Raw genomic sequence first — 20,364 nt, forward strand, 5'->3', positions numbered from 1 at the left:
CCTCTAAGAACGTTAAGGCAGAATCGTGTCTCTCCTTTCCAAAACCTTCCAATCATTCTCAGTGCTTCATATGACTTTGAACAAAACTCATCCCCCTGAGCAGGCCAGGAAGGCCCTGGGTGAGCTGGCTGCTTCCACCCTTATCTCAGCCACTGCCCTCCTGCTCTCGCTGACCACGGCACGCCTGTGCAGGTCCAAGGCTGTTCCTTCTGCCTGAAACAGTGCCTGCTCCGATCTCCCTGTGCTGGCTCCTTCAGTTATTCTGCAATGGCATCTTCTCAGATGCCTTCCTGGACCAGTTTATAACATGACCCTGTTCAGTTTCCTCGTGGGCTTTATGTCCACCTGCTATTTTGTTTCTTGATAGGCTCGTGGAGTGTTTTGCTTTTTGTTTTGCTTTGTTTTGTTTTAAGTAGGCTCCATGCCCGATGTGGGGCTCGAACCCATGACCCTGAGGTCAAGAGTCACATGCTCTACCGACTGAGCCAACCAGGCGAGTCCGTGGGTTTTATCATCAGCCTCCTCCCACCAGAATGTGAGCCCCGCGCAGACGGGGCCCTGTTTGCTCTGTGCACCTGAATAGGGGTCAGGGCCCTGCACTGAGACATACTCCACCAAGATGCGCCAAGGGAACAGGTCCCCAGTCACGCTGTCACTGCCCTGCTCATCTTCACCCCCAGCCCGCTGCTACCTTCATCTCTTCCATCCAGTCCATGAGGTAGAGCAGGTCCTGAAACACCTTCTGCAGCTCCAGGTTGAGGAGGAGCCGCTCCCGCCGGGCTGCCACCATCTGCCGCAGGAAGTCCCAGAGCCGCGCCACGTTGTGCTGCCGCGCGGCAATGCGCTTGATGTCGTGGTAGCGCTCGGCGGCCAGCTCCGCGGCTACGGCATCCACAGCCTGCACCCGACCACTGTAGGCCACGATGTCCGTCTCAATGGCCTCGTGTTTCCGCACTGCTGCCTCGACGGCCGCCAGCTCCAGCCCAAAGTTGTCCTGAGGCAGAGGGCAGGCAGGGGAAGTTGAGGAGCTCAGGGCCACCACCTCTGCTCGCCGGTCCCTTCTGCTCCCCAGAGGGCTTCCACTGCAAGATGTCAACTTTGCAAGGTGGCTCTGTCTCGTCCCTATCCTATCCCATCCTATCTCACTAACCCTTTCTCCAGTGCAAGCCTCTGGCCCCCCGTTCCAGGGATTCCTGGTCTTCTTATCCGTGCGATGGATTCCTGGTTTCATTAGCTCCCCATGTTGCAGGGCTCCTAATCTACCACTCGCTCTCCCATTTCTCCTGCCCAGCCTACACAGGCCAAGAGCCCCCTGTGTTTTACCTGGGACACAAGGCGCTGGTTCTCACTAAGCCAGGTCTCCCGCATGGCGGCCTTGCGGTCGAAGCGGGCGGCCAGCTGCTCCAGCTTCTCCTGGCGGATCAGCTCGGTGCGCAGGGCCAGCTCACGCTCATGCTCAGCTTTCTCCAGCCGCTCCCAAGCCTGCGAGGTGGGGACGGGATTGGTGCAAAAGAACCAGGGCTCAGGAAGTGAGGGTGGGGAGGGATCATCAGGACCGAGGGCACGCTACGAGTCCCACGGAAGCTCAGTCTGCTGGGTCTGTGGCATGTAGTTGGTTAGACATTTGTGCGTGGAAGTATGACAAGTGGGACGACGTGAGTGCCACGGAGCTGCGTGAGAGCTCATCTGCTTGTGGATGAGGACTGGAAAGGGACAGGGAACGGTGGAGACCCCTGGATTTGTTTGTGGTGGTGGGACCGCAGGTGAACCCTATTACTTACATTAATCTCACAACATTGTGAAGAAAAAAAAAAAGTAGAGACAGCGAACTCGGGGTATGCTGAACAAGATAAGGAACTAGGGTGTAATTTTATTATGTGCACTTGCACGGAGAGACAGACGGAGGAGGAAGGGGGGATGTGCAGGAGGCACAGGAGGATGTGTGAGTCATATCTGTACCGGGGAGGACCGTGGGGAGCCTGGACAAGTGTTCCAGTTGGGGTAGTGGGGGCTGGTGCCAGGGATGGGACATCGGTGGGACAGGAAGGGAGGCCGTGCACCTTGTTGATGTCAGAGATGAGCCGGCCCTCGCGGGGCGTATAGACCTTCTGGTTGTTGGCCCGCAGCTTGCTCTGGATGGTGAAGAGCAGAACTTCCAAATTCCCCTTCTCGGTGAACCTGAGGTAGGAGGCCAGGTTGGGGTCAGGGGCCACTTAGGCACAGGATCCCTTTACATCTCAAAATAAAGTGTCCTGGGTTGCTTTTCTTCTCATGAAAGCAGTGCATGGTTTCAGTGCAAAGGCCAGAAAATATTGGTAGGCAAAAAGAACATAATTTTAGAGCAAATGAAACCCATACAGAAACGACCGGTTGCCCTTTGGCAGGCATGTGCTTCCTCTTCTTTTTTTTGTACACAGATGGGATCATATCAGAACCACACCTAATGTTGGCCAAGGACCCCCCCACTGTGAGCCAGGCCCTCTCATTTGGTTCTTACTATTATCCGCGTTCTCTTATTATCCCCATTTTTCAGATGAGAAAACAGGCACAGAGAGGCTCAGTAAGATGCCCAATGCTCAGGACTGCTTGATGGCAAAACCAGGATTTGAACTCAGGTACTTTGAACCTGAACATTTCGCCGTTTGCTCCCTGCTGTCTACGAATAAGCAGTTTTGTAAACGGCTTCTTCACCTATTTTTCACGAACGTCTTTTCATGTCAACAAATGCAGCTCTTCAACATTAATTTCAGTGGCTATCCCATGACTCATTTTGCTTTTACAAAGGTCAGGTTAGTGAACATCCTGGAAGCTATATCTTTGTTCAATGCCCAGAAGAGGCCTTTCTGGGTCAAAGGGCACACCTTAAATCATTCTTGGAATGTGTAGGAACAGATGTTTGCTGGATCAGTGTTCGCTCTGGAGCTGAAACACATTAACTCCGAAAAAGCTCAAAAACAGGAAAACAGAAGGTTTAGCATGCACGGTATAGAACTGCCTAATGGCAATTCTGCACTTGAAAAAAAGCCAATTTCTAATATAGGTAAACAGTAAGAACCTTTGCAACGTGTAAGTCACCAGTCGCACACCCGTGTTGCTGGTTATGACCCTCCTGTCAGATCCGGTCCCCCTGGCCCTGAGCTGGAATAGGGTTCTGCAACACCCAGCCAGTAATCTTATCCGAGTGGATTGCACTGACTCGACTGCCGCAGGCATTCCTACAGCATGATCTTTAAAAAATGGATAATCATTTAAAAAATTTATAGTGGAATTGCTTCTGGCACTTTGAGCTGGGAGACATGAGCCTTCGCTGCATTTATGTCCTGCCAAATTTCCCTCCCCAAAGGCCCCCCTAATTTAGGCTCCTTCTCCCATGAGCACGGCTCAGGGCAGGCATGCTGCTGCAGGGGGTGGTCCCCAGGCACCTACTTGGGTGGCTTCTCCACCGTGCGGTAGGAATTGAAGGACTGTAGCTGGTTCTGGACCCCGCTCAGGGAGTTGGCCAGCTGCCGGTCGTTGAGGGTCACAATTGTTTGCTCAATCCACTGCAGCAGTTCTGAGGCCAGGGACTCGTACTTCTCTACCAGGCGCTCTGCCTCCATGGCATGGTCCAGCACCTGCGAGACAGCGACATGGGGGGCCTGCCCACGGGGTCCCTGGCCCAGCCCCACAGCTCCGCCCTGTCTCTGCTTTAGGGGAGGGAGACCTCCAGGCCAGACCTCTGCGCTGACCGCCCCGTGGTGGGGAATACCTTGCCAATCCTTTTGCCTTCCACAGCCAGGGCCTTCATCTTGGAGAAGTAGTGGTAGTAAGTAGCCACGTAAGTAATGATTGATTTCTCATCTGGCTGGTCCACATTCACATCTGAGAAAAAGGATCGCCCAGGTCAGTCATGTATGCTTAGAGATTAGGAACCTGCCTCCCAGAAATCCACCTGCAGCTTGAATCACTCACCCCAGTCCCAGCCTCACCCCATCCCCAACCCTCCAAGACTGACCTCTTTCCAGTACCTCTCAGTACAAAATGACAAATAAATCCTTTGGACTAAAAGGGCATGCAAAAGCTAAGCTTTTTTTTTTTCCCTCCTAGAAACAAGCAGAGGATAAAATTCAGAAGCCCAAGGAGGTTTTTACCCACTGTTTCCAGTGGAGACCAAAGTTAGTTGTTTAGGGGAAGAAAGGTAAGGAAAGAAACCGTATTCCTGTCTGGGGGTGGATCTTGTACTTAAGAACTGGAAAGATGTCTAAGAAGTCAATGGATTCAGGGGCAGCAAGACGGAGGGTACAAAGTAAGCTTCCTGCACCCAGGATGTTCAGAGGGACAGGCCCAGTGAGCCCCAGCAGTTCTCAGGGCCATCTTGGGGCATGGTCACGGCTATTTTCGACCTCAATCCCAAAGTTCAGCTATGGGTCCAAGGAGGTGAATGTCCTTGAGGCAAATCAGCTTCTACCACAAGGGCGAAGGCTGACTAGGACTTGAAATCCCTGGGTTCTATTAGGCAGACTCCATCCTGCCTAAAGGGAAGACTAGAGGACCAGCAGCCCTTTGACCACTTCTGAAAGCTCACAGGCAGGCAGGAACCACTGGAATCACCTTGTCAAGTTACAGGATACTTAGCTTTGCATAAATGTTCTTTATCATAGCTGTGCTTCTCCAATGCTCTCCCAGGATCCTACATTTGCCCTCCCTCTAACACCAGTTAGCTGTTGTCACTCTGGACTGAGAGGGACTGAGATGGGGCTATGGTGGGATGGAAAACAGGGAGAAAACAACCGAGACCCAAGTCTGCCCAGGGAGTTTAAGAAGGGGCATTTCCAGCTGGGAAGCCCCTTGGCCCTTCTCTGCCTCCCTTTCCTGGAGGCACCAAGACTGTTCTCTGCTCTCCCAGATGTGGCTGAGCAAACAGGTCTGGAGTTTGACTCTCTGCTCCACCAGCTGTATGACCTTGGGAAAGTCACTTAACCCTGTTATAGGTCCCCATCTTCTCCTCCATAAATGGAGAATAATAACAGTACTGATTTCAAGGGGGTGTTGTGAGGATTAAATCAATTGAAACATCAAGTCCAGTGTCAAGTACCAAATAAAGGCCTGGTGGCTATGGCCAGTCTCACCAGTGTTAATGTCAGAACCACAGAGGCCAGTCAGCAGGGGCTGCTGACCGTAAGGCCCACGTTTGGTGAGTCCTCAAGGTCATGCGGCTTAGGGGCGCTGGGGTCGCTTAGTCGGTTAAGCATCCAACTTCAGCTCAGGTCATGATCTTGCAGTCTGTGGGTTTGAGCCCCGCGTTGGGCTCTGTGCTGACAGCTCAGAGCCTGGAGCCTGCTTTGGATTCTGTGTCTCCCTCTCTCTCTGCCCCTCCCCTGCTCACACTCTGTCTCTCTCTCTCTCTCTCAAAAATAAACATTAAAAATTTTTTCAAAAAAAAGTCATGCAGCTTTATTTAGAACCCTAGAATTTTAGAATGAGAAGGGCCTTAGAGACCACATAGACCAATCTTCCCATATTAGAGATGAGGAAACTAAGCCACAGAGAGGCTAAGTGACTGGCTTTAGAGCTGGTCCATGGTGGGGCTGGGATGGAACTGTAGCCTAGGGCTCTTTCTGCCACAGGGTGGCACCTCTTCCCACAGCTTTTTTTTTTTTTTTTTAATTGAGATATAATTCTCATACCATAAAATTCACCCTTTTAAAGTATACTATTCAGGGGCGCCTGGGTGGCTCAGTCAGTTAAGTGTCCGACTTCAGCTCAGGTCATGATCTCACCGTTCGTGAGTTCGAGCCCCGCGGCGGGCTCTGTGCTGACAGCTCAGAGCCTGGAGCCTGCTTCAGATCTGTGTCTCCCTCTCTCTCTCTGCCCCTCCCCTGCTCGCACTCTGTCTATCTCTCTGTCTCAAAAATAAACATAAAAAAATTTTTTTAAATAAAAAAAATAAAGTATACTATTCATGGGGCGCCTGGGTGACTCAGTCGGTTAAGTGCTCGACTTCTGCTCAGGTCATGGTGGCATAGCTTGTGAGTTCGAGCCTGCGTTGGGCTCTGTGTTGACAGCTCAGAGCCCAGAGTCTGCTTCAAATTCTGTGTCTCCTTCTCTCTCTGCCCCTCCCCAGCTCATGCTCTGTCTCTCTCTCTCTCTGTCCTCCAAAAATAAACATTAAAAAAAAATTAAAAATTAAGTATACTATTCAGCAGTTTTTAGTATATTCACAAGGACGTGCAGCCCTCACCACTATCTATTCTGGAACATCACCCCCCAAAGGAAACCCCATATCCATTAGCAGTCACCTCCCATGCACACACCCCACCCCTCTGCCAGCCCCAGGCGCCCACTCATCATCTGCCTTCTATCTCTATCCCGCAGTGTCTTTGGTAGATCCCTCTGCCCCACCTTCAGGATCCAGCAGTTTCGTGAGCCCCAGCTCCTTCTCGGCCAGATTGAAAGCGTTTTGCAGATTGTAGTGTGCATTGCACTTCTTCAGTGACTCAAAATCCAGCAGATCCGGCCTGCAACAAGGGGGAATATAGAAGGCATTGGGACCACAGGAGCTCCTAAAGAGGAAAAGTAAAGCTACCCCTATTCTTTATCCTTGTCACCAACTCCATTTTGTCCAGAACCAAGGACCCTAAACCCACACCCACCCATCCCTCCCCATCTCGGCTCCCATCCCTGCCCTCTGTGCATCGTGTTGCCCCCGCATCCCAGCTCTTCTCTGAATGTTCATTCCTCATAACTGCCGGGTGGCCCATCTCACTGTTTGTGCGTGTGTGTGCCCCTAGGCCATTAACCAACCCGGCAGCTCAGGTGGGCTCGCTAACTCTGGCTCCTCACCGGTGTTTATGCACGATGGCGTTGAAGGCCAGACCATCTCTCCAGCTGGTGGTGAAGTTGTGCACGTTGACATTGGGATACCTATATACAGAGACCGGGACAAATGGTAAGTAGGGCCTAGCCCGGGTCTGCAACTCAACGATGGATCCCCAGCTAATGGGTCCTGGAGCCCAGGCCTCCTTTACCACACAGCCTTGGTGCATCCAACCCTCCAAGGCCATGGTCCCTGGGCAGCCTCACCCCGCGGTCTTCATCTGGCACCACAGCAGTAGGGCATCCTTGGCTGACTTCTTCTCCTTGTTGTCTTCTGTTTCCACACTGATGTCCTGGATCTAAGAAGGAGAGAAAGAAGATCCTCACTCTTTGAACAGGGGCTCCTGGAGTTATTGGAGATACTCAGAAATGTACAGCAGGAAACTGCTCTTTAGACTCCTGTGATAGGGGTGCAGGAACAGAGCCTGGGACCGTTCCTCCTAGGCGAGTGACCACAAAACATTGGTTCAAAAGGATCTGAGGCATCAAGATGGGGTAAGATGTCAGAATAGTGGACGTTCCTCAAAATGAAGGTTGCTGCCTCCTCCAGGTGGGGACCCACGAGTGCCTGAGAGCAGGGTTTTAAAGGGGACACTGATGGAGTTCTGCTCAGGGCTGGGAGGAGCTGAAAAGGTTACACCCATGGAGAAAGGGGACAACCAGGACAGTTGTGATGGCATTAGGACACTGGACTGCCTGTGCTCAGAGCATAAGGAACAGTACGGTGACTGTTTTTACGGAGGCAAGCAGAGTTCGAGACAGAGGAGTGGACCAATGACCAGGCCCCAAATGCAGTTCTTAAACTTTCAGGGGTGAAAGTTCAGTCTGTAAAATCTCCAGTCCCTTGTGGTCCAACATGTGGTCGTACTACACGTGACCAGTCAACAAACCGGGCCACAGGGAACTGGCCACAGAAGTTTGGCAACACCCACACTGGTCTCTACTCTGTTTAAGGAGGAGAGTCCCTTGATCTGGGGCCTGGATGTCGCAGCAACCAACAAAGTGCTATACACGGTTCTAGACCCTTCCTGTTTATATCGATCATGCCAGGGACTGGCAGTGCCTGTCCACGGTACAGCACCAATGTGCGAAGCACATTCTGCGTGACACTCTGTGGGGTACCTGGAATCGAAGGATGATGGTCCAGACCAGCCCAAGGGTCAGACGGTGGTTTCCGTCCACAATGTCATGGGAGCCCATATTTTCCAAGTGCACTTTCTGCTCCTTCAGGAACTGTAGCGCCTTGTCCACGTTCTCCAGGCAGTGGATCCGCATGCGGCCTTTTGTGGGCTTTGGCTGTTGAGGGACAGAGGACACAATGACATGAATCCATGGGCCTCCTCCTCCTTCCCTCCTAGCCTTCCCAGGGCCCTCCTTTGCACACCTTCCCCATGACCCCCCTCAGGAACACAGGGACAGCCCTCAAGGCTGGGCCAAAGTTCACACAGCCAAAGCTGAGGTTCCAGATCAGGCTTGGGCAGATTAAGATTCCCAAGGGAATTAATTGCACCCAGAGTGGGTGGGAAAAGAAATGTTTTCAATGGGGCCACTGTTTCTGTCTCCATGAAGCAATGCTCCTGTTTAATCCATGTAGCAAAGCCTCTCCAACTGAAACCATCCTCTGAGCAGACAACAGCCAACTGCTTTCCACTCTGTGCTGTCATTCCTCTCGAAGGGCAACTCCGAGTTTGTCCCCTTGCCCACTGTTTTTCGGGCTCCCTCCTCCTCTATGACCACAGCTTACCAGTGTCTCTCCTGAGAGCACCTCGAGGAGCCTCAGGAGGTTACGTCCATCCCGGAGGTCGCTGTACAGGTCTCCCACCCGGCATGTCACCCGGGCCAGGTGTGAGTTCACCCACTTGGTGAAGGTTTTCTTCTGCACAGCTTCTCGCTCATCTGTGGCAGCGATATGGGGTCATTTCTAGCCTTCAAGCACAGTGCACCTGCTTCTAAATACCAGTTGACAGGGTTAGGGGCCTGGGGGTGCTTGAGAGACTGGAAGTGAGGTCGGGTATGCAGGAGAGGAAGGAAGGTGCCTGAGATGAAAATCCCTAACTTAAAAGCAGGAAATAAAGAAAATGGAATGAGCTCATAAGGTAAAAAATAAAAATGAGAAAACAGGCTTGGAGAAGAAAGGATGAAAGGAATTAGAGGCAGTGAGACATACGGAGAAGGGCTAGGATCCGGGACCAGGGCTCTGTCCTGTAACAGTGGTGAAACACTGTTACTTCATCAGGGCCTCACTTTCCTTATCTGTAAAACGGGCACACTACTCGACTTTCTACTTCAATGGGTCACTACGTTGATTAAATGAGACAATGTATGTAAGAAGCTTGGCACACATGATGAGTTACTCCTTGATGAGTTACAGTTATCCAGGCATGATCTAACCCGAAGGAAAACCAGGACGAGCAGGAGGTGTGGCTGTTCTCTTTGGTGATGGACAAAGGAAAGGGCGTGGACTTAAATTACAGCAGCAGCAGCAGCAGCAGCGGCGGCAGCAGCAGCAGCGGCAGCGGCTCTTCCAAGTGGTCATTAGAAGGACATGACATTAGAGGCTGCGAGCCTCCTGAGTCAGCTTGCTCTCCTGGGATAATTTAAAGAAAAGACAGGCTCCTCTACTTCTGGGGTGGGTTCATTTGATTGGCTGAAAGGGGATCCTGTCCCAGGACACCAACATTCCAATGCAAAGAAGGAAAACAATCTTGAAAGCTGGGAATAGGGAAAACACTGAGCCCAAGAAACACAGGGGGAAGCTTCAGGCAGAGTTAGGTGCAGATCTCAGAGAAGGTGAGGAAATGCCTTGCTTCCTGGTCTGCAAGAAGGGCTGCTGATAAACACATGCTTTTTAGGTTCTGCAGAAAAGTTAAAATTTTAAACGTTATAAATGACGAAGTAAGGGAAGAAGTGCAGGCTATTGGGAGCTGCTCTGGCCACGAGGATTTCTTCCCATTTCCCCTGGAGAAGCCTAGTGTGAGGACCCAACCCAAGTGGCCAGGGTCTGAAGAGTCATTTTTGTTTCCCTTCTCAGCACCAGCATCTCAGAAACTGAAAAGACTCATCCCTGAGTCTCACATTCCTAGGCACCTCACCCATAAAACATAACAACACACCCATGTCTATTTCTGTCTCTTACCTCCAACCTCTGTCTCTTACCCAGGCCAACCTTGGGGTCCTAACAACTGCACCCATGGGCCCCTGCTCTGTGGGCCTCCTTTCAGGGTCCACAGGCCCCTTCTGAGCTGGGGATTGCCCAGATCATCAGCCATCATTGGATCTGTGGAGACTGCCCTGATGCCAGGTGCACTGGGGTGAGGCCATTTTGGCCCACAGGTAGGGTAAGAGAGGAAGACGTGAAAACAGTGGCAGCTAGGAGAAAACTGGGCAAAGCCAAGAACCAGAGGCAAAGCAGAATTTCACAAGGTGCCCACAACACCCACGGACACCCCAAAACACAGTGGGTTCCAAAAATACACTGAAATATTGATGCCCGCATGAACACATGCCTGCTCAGAATATACCTGAGCCTGTCTGACGCACTCCCTCACACACCTTGGGACACCCACTCAGAAACCCAGGGCAACAGGGACAAGCCCTAGGTGGCTCAGCCTTCCCACTCACCACCCTCTCTCCTTCCAGCTATCCCAGCAGGTGCTTCACCTCCAAACCCTCAGCAGCCACAGCGGACTGCCTGGGTGCCCTCCTGTGCGCTGCCGCCACGCTCACTGTCCCTTCTTCCAGGGCGTCCAAGCCTTTCCCCACTCTGTCAGTACCAAGTTTTTCGTGGGCCCTTGTAATTCCTCCCCCGGCACATCGTCGGCTGAGCACGGACCATGTCCCACTCGGGCTTTGCTCCGCTGCTCCCGCCCGGTGCCCCCCCAGCCCGGCAGCTCACCTTGAAGCTGTTTGAAGCGGCCTTCCAGCACGCTGGCGTACTGAGCGGGGTTGATGAAGGCGGCTGGCGACAGCAGGAGGCCCCCGGGGCTCTGCGCCCCTTCCACGGCCTCATAGTAAAAGTCGCCCGCCCCGTTCAGGCCGGGCCCGTGCGCCCTGCTCACTCCGTTCCCATTCATGCCGCCCGCTGCCTCTCACGCGGCCCGGGGCCCTGCGCCCATGCCCTGGCCGCGCCGCGCGGGGCGCCACCGGTCCGCTCCCCTCCCCCGCCCCCGGAACCCGGGGTCCCCGAGCGCCTGGGCTCCCGTCAGGGAGTTGGCTCAAAGGTGGTGAACGTGTCGCCGAGCGGGGGAAACGGTGTTCCGGCCGTCTGGGCGCCTGAGCTCCGGGGCAAGTCGACGGAGCAGACCCGGCTGCGAGCGAGAGGAGACAGAGGCCGCTCCCGACAAACAGGTCGGACGGTGCCGGGGGAGGGGCGGGAGGCGGAGCGCGGCCGGCTGTGGCGGGCCGGGCCCTGCGGGGCGAGCGGGGAACTGCCCTCGGCCCCCCCCCCGCCCCCCCCCCCTCCACCGCCCCGGCTGCCTCAGCGTGGGCCCCCGAAGGTTTGCAGGTGTAACAAGGCTGGCCCCTCTTGGGGCGACTCTGGGAAGTCCCCTTCTGGACATGAGCTTTAATCGCCAACTCCCAGAGCAGAGAAAGAGAAATCCTCCAAGAGGCAAAACCAGCTCAGTAGGTGCCAGGCTCTGTGCTTAGGCGGTTGCTCAAGTCCCCTTATCTGTGAAATAGGTGTTAGTGTCTTCCCTACTTGTTTGTCACCACTTCCAGTTCTGGCTCTTCCCTTCCGCTAGGCCCACCAGGCCCTCCTCAGCCAGGCCATTCCAGGCCCCCAGTGCGCAGCACCAAAGGGACGGCTGCCGGATCTTCTTCCTTCCTTTCTCTGGGCTTCAGCGCCTGCCCCTTACAGCCTACTCTTGCCTCTCTCCTGTCTCCATTCATCCCGTATTTATTTGCACCAGTAGGTGCAAGCTGCAGTGCTAGGCTAAGCCCCTACTGAGATGCCTCTTCGGGAGAGCCCGGTTTGGTGGTGGAGAAATGACAGCTCGGGTGGCATGTGTGCGTGAACATGGTGATGGTCCTGGGTATCACGTGTCATGTGCACAGACATCGAAACAGTCCTGGGTGGCACAAGACATGTGCACACCGACATCATGACAGTTCTAGAGGCAACGTGCATCCAAAACCAGGGTACCAGGGAAACTTTTCCTCAAAGAGGTGACATTGTCCGTAACCCACTGTTCTCATCTATAGAAACACTGATAGGTGCATTTCATAAGCCAGCCTGAAGACCCAACCAGAAAGGCAGTGAGGTCCAGGAGAAAATGATGAGGGATCCCCAGAGCTAAAGCCATCACCCAAGGGTCCTCAGATGGATGCTGGGCTGCCTGAAAAGAGTTACCTGGAGAGCTTTTTAAAAATCCTGATTTCTGGACCGTATGTTCAAAGATCCTAATTCAATGTGTCTACGAAGGGGAGGGGCTTGGGAACCTGTATTTGTAAAAATGTCCCTGGGTGATCCTGTAAAAACTGCAGCCCGGTTTGGGAACCACCCCCTCAGTGTCTCCCTTCTTCCAGGAGGCCACCCACTCGTGCTGGGAGCACTGCCTCTGAGGGGGGAATAATAGTGCGGCCTCTCCCACCGCACTGGGCTGGGAGGCCAGCAGGTGGGTGGAAAAGACAAGGGTGGGATGAAGGAGGGAAACCAGACGGGGTGGGTGGCCTTAGGGTGTGTGGGTGACTCAGCCCCACGCCAGCCCCTGGTGGTGTCAGGTGGCAGCTGCGCTCTTGTTGCCATGACAACTCCTCCAGGAACGCAGGGAGGCCCGTCCGACGGGTTTGTTTGCGCTCGCTCCGAGAAGCTGAGGGAAGAGCCCAAGCCTTAGGGGAGGGCAGAGGCCTTGGTGGGTAGAGAGCAGACCCGGGAGAATGGGCAGCTGCAGAAACCAGCAGCGGGAGGAGGGAACCTGCTTCAGGGAACAGGTAGATGAAACAATGGGAGGAACAGGCGGCAGGTGGAAGGAACAGGCGGGGAGGGAGAGGGGAGGATAATGGACTGGGAGGGAGAACAGGTGTGAGAGGTGACAGTGAAGACCAAGGAAGACACAACAAGGGGATGAAAGGTAAGGGAGATGGGTGGGTGGAGATGGCAGGAGTAAGTGAAAAAAAGCTAGGAACCATGACTCAGGGACAGAGAGGAAGAGAATTGAGTCCTGTGCCTGGGGGAAGGGAAGCTGGGGAACATTCTGGATTGTATGATGTTTGCTCTCGGTGCTAAGTTGGGCCCAGGGGCTTGATGGGGGTGATCTGGATTTCCTACTCTTGTGTAGCAGCTTAGAAAGAAAGTTGGTCTTCCCATAAGGTTAAAGGACTCTTCCTGACAAGCTTCTCTCCCCAGCCTCCTCAGCATCTCCCCTGGCCCTCCCCTGGCCTCACCTGCCAGGGCCTTGATGCGAGACCTCTCAAAGAGGCGGGCTGAGCTGCTGTCATTGTCCCAGTCCGAGTCAGGCAGGTCCCAGCGGTTGTTGATGTCGCTGTACTGGCCCTGGATCTCCAAGCTGTCGAAGTCTGTGGGTGACAGGGTGCTGCTCATGGTGGTAGGTGGCCTCCTGCTCCTGCAAGGGGGAACGTGGTTGGTGAGGGGCATCTCAGGACCACTGAGCCCAGTACTCACCATGTTCTCTCTTCTCTTGCCCTAGATCTGCTCTGCTGTCCTGAGGGCCGAAGGCTGTGGTTGATTTCTCTGTCAATAAAAACCAGCCCCGGTGGAAGAGGGGGAGCCATGGTGGGGAAGCAGAAGGACAGGAGTGAAACACGAAGGCAGGAGTGTCCCAGAGTGATGCAACAGAGAGGAAGGGCTCCAGAGGCTCAGGCCAGAGAGGGACAGGTGCGCAAAGCTGGGGACTGGAAGCGGCCATGGCTAATAGCATGGCTCAGCACAGCAATGCGCAAACCAGGGTAACGAAGGGAGCAGGCATGGGACCCCATGGGCAATAATGAGTATAAACTGGAGTTCTTTGATTCCTTGATTCCGCAAACTGTTCTGAGCTCCCACTCCACATAAGATGGCCTCCTGTACCCAGTAGGTAATTTGAAAAGACCCTAATCCTGCTCTTGAGCTCAGACACATTTATGACACACCAGGAAGACCGTGATGCACTGTTAGGTAAGTACAGACAAAGTGTCCAGGAGTTCAGAGGAGGACAGAGTATGGCTCTCTCCCCTTTGTTTCCTTTTGTTTGTAGAGGAAATACCTAATAGGTGCTGGATAAGTGTCAGCTGTGATATGTGTCCCTGCTATTTACATGCATCATCTCATCAAAACCCCCATGGGGCAGGGGTTCATTGTCATCCCCATTCATAGAAGCTGCACTGTGAAAGTTAAGTCATGGTTCAAGGTCACACAGCTGGAAGGAGCAGAGCTGGGTTTTAAAGAGAGGTTCTTTCTCACTTCGGGGAACAAGCTCTTAATAACAACATTTACACGTTCTTTGAATTTACTGGAGCCCTTCAGAGTTCCATGGGAGAGATCAGCACTTGTGGCTCCCTTTTAGGGCCCAAGCTAGGGAAATTAGGACCACATATGGTTGCCAGCACTCCTTGCGATTCTACGCTATGCAAACAAACTCTGTCCTTCTCAAAACTAACAAATGAGCTTCAGATTAGCTGCTAGGGATTAAAAAAAAAAACCATTACCGTCCAAAGTTCTCGGGTAATTCAGCAGCCGTTCAAGGGAATGGAGGGGGCTGGGTCTGTAACTTTATTAGAACCCCCAATTCTGCATTTCTATTTTTCCTAGTACCTCTCAAACACAAACACATTTTAACCCTTTAGCACTACTTCCTAGAGTCGAGGCTTGATCTTGGCAGTCTCTGGTTCTGGAAAGGAAGTCAGGAGAGCCTCGTGTGCGGTTTGGGGGAAGGAAGAAGGGATGCGGGGTGAGTTGTGGGTAGATAGGTTGGTGTGTTCCCCTGGGCACACAAAGGCAGGACTTGGCTTCTGTCATTAACTGGTTCTATGAAGCTGAACCTGAACCTGACCCACATGAAGCTAGGATTGTCTGCCCCTCCCCTTTCCGTGCAAGAGAAAGCAGGCACAAGGATTTCCTTGGGAGTAGCATTAATGAGGTATGAGGGAGCTAAGGTCTAAGGTTCCTCAACTGGGTTTTTCATTCCCTGTAGTAGGCAAGAGAGCTTAATTTCCACTAGCCTGGGACAACTTTCTCACTTAAAATCCATCATTTCTCCTAATCCCCAACAGATTCTTTGAATTTGCTCTGTAAATATTTATATAAAAATAAATTCTAGGGCAGAGTTGAGTCACCCTGAGCAAAGAGTGCTGTGGGCAAGGTGTGACCTGAACCAGAGTCACCTAATACTGGCAGGCACTGGAACAGGGAAGCAGCTCAAGCCCCAGGACCAGTACTAATTCCATTCTCTCTGCTTTTCAGATTAAGGCTTCCTAGCCAGTAGCCATGCTCACACTTAGCTCTGGGATTGACATTTCAAGCACTCATACTCTCCCTGTATAGACCTCCCCACAAAAACTCGTACATGCAGTGCCCTCTAACCTTCAGTTTCCATGACCCTTTTCCTTTTATCAGGAGTCACAAACCTACTACAGCCAGCCCCCAGGTCTATGTCCAATAAGCTGTTTACAAATAACTGATTTTGGGTGCGCTAGGCTGGCTCAGCCGGAAGAGCATGTGACTCTTGATCTCAGGGTCATGAGTTCAAGCCCCATGTTGGGTATAGAGATTACTTAAATAAATAAAATTTTTAAAAAAAATTATATATATATATATATATATATATATATATATATATATATATATACATGACTGATTTTGAATTCCTTTAGGTGGGCGTGAAGGTACTTTCCAGTTCTCTACAGGCCCCACCATTCCCTTTTGTCTCCTTTCCAGCTACGTCATGTATTTTTGTTAGCTGCCTGGGCCCTGAAGACCTCTGAGGTTTTCAAATCCTGCTTTATATCTTTGTGCTCCACAAAGAACAGACACTTAAAAGAAACAGACTGCCTGATCCTGTCTCCAAACCACTGTGTGTCCCTGGGGCCCCCAAACTGTACAAAACCTAAACATGTATTACTCTGGCTTCCTTTTGGTAATCCAACTTGGTCCTCCTAAGGGGCCCAGGCATGGGATCCAGACCTCCCAGCAAGGTCTGGCTGTTAGAGCCTTTCCATGGAATCCTATAATTTGAGGGGGAAAGTATGGATTTGGAACTTCTCCTTCTTCTCAAATAAAAACTCAGCCACTTAAATGCTCCTTTGACAAAATCAAAATTTGGCATACATGCTTTGTGTCCTGAGTTTCCAGGGATGCTGTCATATAGATAAGGAACGAAGACGACACAGATGTCCTTAGATCACAGATCCTTATAGGGCTTCATGTTGGCATTCCAAGGAACTTGTTCCCATGGACTTGGATGTGAATGGTGCTCTCTGGTGTTGTTCAGCACAGTGGTTCCGAGGGCCTCTGAGTTTTGGTTTATGGTTTTTGGGCTCTGCAGTCTCCTGGCCTTTTGGACAATACCCTGTGTTCTCTGTTCCCTACTCCCATCTCTAGATTCCTATAGTTTTCTATTTGAGTTTCTTCACATAGATCCCGCTCTGGTTTCTTTTCACTGAGTATCTTATTCCTCACCTATGGTCTGGGTCTCCATACTCACATTTCCAGAGTCAGCCTGTCCACCAGCCCCATGCCCCCCTGTCTCTCTGTATTCTCCTCATGGATTCCTGAACTCTGGCAATAGGACGGTACAGCAGCTAATCCAGATTACAGTTTCACCAGCACCTTATTCTTAGCCACTGACCTCGAGGCCAGGCCCAAGTAGCTTACATTGTTCATGCTAGAATAAAGCCAACTCCCACCAGCTGCAAGATTGTGGTCCTACTCAATTCTCCACCCAAGCATTGCTGGATGCAGATTTTGTTCAGCCTCGTGGTGATCCTCAGGGGCAGACACCCCCCTGCCCCCGCCCCTTCCCCTTCCCTCCTGTTTTAGCTGGCATGCAAAACTAGAAATCCTGTCCCCTGGCTAGAGCCTGTCTTATACCCTAATTCCTCCTCTGGCCACATCCTGCTCCTGATTAATTCTTTACCTCCCTCGGAGAAAGAGTTGATGGTTCCCTCCTCTGCTGCTCCCACAGAACTTCAGCATGAAGCTATCATTGCTTTCATCACGTTGTATTACACTTAGTTGTTTATGTGTCTCTCTGCTTGCTCCACTTTTAACCCATTGAGGACAAGGGCTGTGTTCTACTCATGTTTTGTCCTTTCCAAGCTCAGTACAATAGGTATTCGGTAAAGAAATAGTGAATGACTCGACCATAATTCTTTTTTTCTTCTTTCTTTCTTTTTCTTTCTTTCTTTCTTTCTTTCTTTCTTTCTTTCTTTCTTTCTTTCTTTCTTTCTTTCTTTCTGCCAGCAAATTAATGTCTTTCTTAGAACTGGAGAAAAACTCAAGCAAAGATGGGATTGGAGAAGACCTTCTGCTGGAGTACTCTCAGGGTTAAGCTCTACAGTTCAGGATTAGGGATTCTCAGACTTGCATGAATTCCAGTGACCCTGGAGGGCTATTAAAACACAGACCACTGGGCCCTGTCCCCCCACCCCCAGGGTTTCTGATTCAGTTGATCTGGGGTGGGGCCCAGAAATGTGCATTTCTAACCTGTTCCCAGCTGATACTAAAGTACTGGTTTGGGGACCACACTTCAAGGGCCACTGTTGGTTAGGGGAGGCTAGGAGGACTGAAGAGACACAAAGTTTCAGGGGTGAGTGTGACCTGAGGTTAGCTTCTGGGTGGCTTTAGGCTCTACCCAATGCTAAACTCAAATATAATTTCCCTGAGAAACCCCAAGATCCACAAAGAGCCAGAAGCCTCAGGCGATGAGAGAGGAAGTAAGATGGAGTGGACTCTAGATCTAATGACACAAATAGAGCTGATGCCCCAACACAGGCGAATCACACATGTGCTGGAAGGGCGCTGGAGACGCTGGGGTGGGGTAGCAGAGTTGAACAAATGACAGCAAGATGAGTAATAAATGAGAAGAAATAGGGACCTTGGCCATGTAAAAATCTTATTTGACTCAAAGCACGAGTGGACCGGCAGAGACATAAAAGGAAAAAGAGATCACAAATAAAGTCAGGGCTCCTAGGAGGGCAAAAGGAAGATGCACTCAGGGCAATCACAGACCCCTGTGGAGAAACAAACCTCTAACCCATTTCCCTCAAGGCTGTCTTTCTGGGGAAACACAGGGACTCTCCTCCAAGGAACTTAGGGACTGGGCTGAAGAATGGCACTGAATTTTTGTTTGATCTTTAGAATCCTCCACTCAGGGTAGGATTGATTATTCAGACTAATTTTCACTCCCTTGCTATGCCCCTCCCCCAAGCGGTAACTGATGGGTTACATCAGTTTCTCCAAGGGACTAAGATCCATATTAACTTTTTCCTCTCTAATCCTTTCCTCTTCTGAATTGGCCAAGAGGTTGCCCAGCACCCAAAGCCAAGACACATATTTGGAACTCACTCTGCCCTCTTCACCTTCAAGGAAAACTGGTTTGTGGATACCCTGCCCATGCCTGCCTGAACCAACAGCCTCTCCAGCGCTGGAATCGTGTCTGCTCCAGAGAGAGGAGGAGGGCAGCTGAGAAAAAACCCACGAGACAACATGCAGCAGGTTAGGAAAGGGACCAGCCTGCAGCGCAGACGAGCATGCAACGCCATGGGGTCGTTCGGTCCCAGAGTGGACAGTAAATGCTGGAGTTGGAACACCCCAAGGAGGAGGCCTTGCCCAGGAGTTCTGTGCGGGGTGGACTCTCAGCCCTCTGGATGTCCCGGCCACAGAAACACCTTACACCCCTCCTTCCCCACCGCCCGAAGGGGCTTCATTCCCCCTCTGCCAGTGTTCTGGTCACTACAGCCAGCCGTGTCCCCTCTCGCACACACTGTGAGGAAGCATAAAGGAGGGCATGGAGCTAGCTACCGAAGAGGCGAGGAGGAGCCCCTTCGGCTCCAGAGAGAAGCCCCCAACAAGCTCCCGAGAGGGAGCCGGGCGCTCGCACACGCCGGGCACAGACGGCAGAGCGTGTCCGCAGCACCTGGATCAGCGCCGGCCGGTCGGCGGAGGAGCCTCGGCTACGGGAACAGCCGGCGCTGTCAGACGCTCGCAGCCCAGCCGACCCGATCCCTCAACGCGTTTGTCAGTCCCAACTCTTGCAAGACTCTTCCCTCCGCTCCGGAAAGGCCCGCGTTCCCCACGCCTTAACCCTCACCCCCGGTACCTGGGTGGCTGGCACATGACTCTCCATCCAGTCCCCGGGACCCGGCGGCAGCGAGAGCCAGGCGCCGCATCCTCCCTCCCGGACTCCCCTGGCCGGCCCCGACCCCGACCCCAACCCCGCCGCCCGCACGCGGCTGCACAAAGCGCGCCGCCCCGCCGCCGGGACAAAGCGGGCCCGGGCGCCGGCACCTACCTCGGTGCGGAGCGCCGGCGGGGCAGGCGGGAGCGCGGCGGGCGGGGGCGCACCGGTCGTCGCCGCGCCCGCAGCCCGGCCGCGAGGGGCGGTTGCGGGCGGCGGCGGGTGGCCGGACGGCGGCGGGGCGCACGGCGAGCGGCGGCGGGCGCTGTCACCGGGCGCGAGCGGCGCGGGGGGCGCGCGGGGCCGGCGGCGGCGGGGCGCGTGGCGGCGCGCGGGCGCGAGCGGCGGGACTGCGGCGCCGCGGAAGGAGGACAATAGCCTCCCCCTGCCGCAGGCCGCCGGCTCCCGCGGGAGGCCCGGGACCATCTGGAGCCGGCGGCCCCGCGGGGCTCGGGGCGGGGCCCGAATCACCCCCTCCCCGCCCGGCGCCATGGCAACCGCGGCCCCTCTCAGTTCTCCGCACAGTCCCCTGGCCGGGGGTCGCTGACCTTCCCCGGGGCGAACGCGGCGGCTTCTGTGCGGCCGGCTCCCGACCCCGCCACCTTCCCTGTGGGTGCCCCCCATAATGTCGGCTTCCGGTCACCGCTGGGCCATCTGGAGATCCCCCACTGCTTGCGCGGCTCGGGCTCCGCAGCTCGAGGACCCCCACCTTTGTCCCTACTCCTCGTTTCCTCCAAAATCTGTCTCCCCGAGACACGCAATCCTTCCTTTAATGACACTCACCGCTCAGGTTTCCCAAAATTCAGCCTCTGTTTTCCTTTTCAAATTTTCCTCTTTGGGCACCTCCAGTTCATCTCCCTTTAAGCAATTCTGTCGTTCATCCCCTTTCTCGAGCATCCTTCTTCAGGCAGGTAGGCCGGCTCTCTTTCCCAAAGCGTCTCCATGGTGTATGTGGTGGAGATTCGCCTGCTCGCAGATCAGATTCTCAGAATAGTCATCACTGCAGCTTCTCTCTGCTCCTTCTCGGCTCCTCTCATTTATCAACCAGGAGAATTCCGGCCTACTCACTGTCTTAAAAGGGAGTGGGGGTGGGGATGGACATTTCTAGGCCTGGCACAGCTGGGTTTCTCCTTGGTTTAGTAGCATCTGAGTGGTCGAAGGTCTAAGGTCATTAAGC

The 20,364-nt window shown here is 53.2% G+C and overlaps 1 protein-coding gene and 1 non-coding gene across 5 annotated transcripts in view; both read right to left on the reverse strand.

The window, feature by feature from the left end:
- The window catches only part of SPTBN2 (spectrin beta, non-erythrocytic 2), a 39,502-nt gene extending 19,171 nt beyond the window's left edge, over positions 1–20,331 (reverse strand). The window contains exons 1-12 of one of the 4 annotated variants that reach the window (XM_043581727.1): positions 19,971–20,331; positions 13,240–13,418; positions 8,600–8,751; positions 7,978–8,151; positions 7,063–7,154; positions 6,823–6,903; positions 6,382–6,497; positions 3,749–3,861; positions 3,427–3,614; positions 2,061–2,178; positions 1,324–1,482; positions 692–994 (exon numbers count right to left, since the gene is read on the reverse strand). In XM_043581727.1, coding sequence (XP_043437662.1) covers positions 692–994; positions 1,324–1,482; positions 2,061–2,178; positions 3,427–3,614; positions 3,749–3,861; positions 6,382–6,497; positions 6,823–6,903; positions 7,063–7,154; positions 7,978–8,151; positions 8,600–8,751; positions 13,240–13,396 — 1,653 coding nt within the window. In that variant the 5' untranslated portion in view covers positions 13,397–13,418; positions 19,971–20,331. Of the gene's footprint in view, positions 1–691; positions 995–1,323; positions 1,483–2,060; positions 2,179–3,426; positions 3,615–3,748; positions 3,862–6,381; positions 6,498–6,822; positions 6,904–7,062; positions 7,155–7,977; positions 8,152–8,599; positions 8,752–10,750; positions 10,973–13,239; positions 13,419–19,109; positions 19,205–19,301; positions 19,394–19,970 lie in introns of those variants that run through there. The other 3 variants (XM_043581728.1, XM_043581725.1, XM_043581726.1) reach the window with 3 other exon arrangements.
- TRNAK-CUU lies at positions 423–495 on the reverse strand. The gene has a single exon. It is a non-coding gene; the product is annotated as a tRNA-Lys (tRNA).
- Positions 20,332–20,364: the final 33 nt, after the last annotated feature.

This window comes from Prionailurus bengalensis, chromosome D1 (assembly GCF_016509475.1).
Source record: "Prionailurus bengalensis isolate Pbe53 chromosome D1, Fcat_Pben_1.1_paternal_pri, whole genome shotgun sequence".
In the NCBI taxonomy this organism is placed as follows: domain Eukaryota; kingdom Metazoa; phylum Chordata; class Mammalia; order Carnivora; family Felidae; genus Prionailurus; species Prionailurus bengalensis.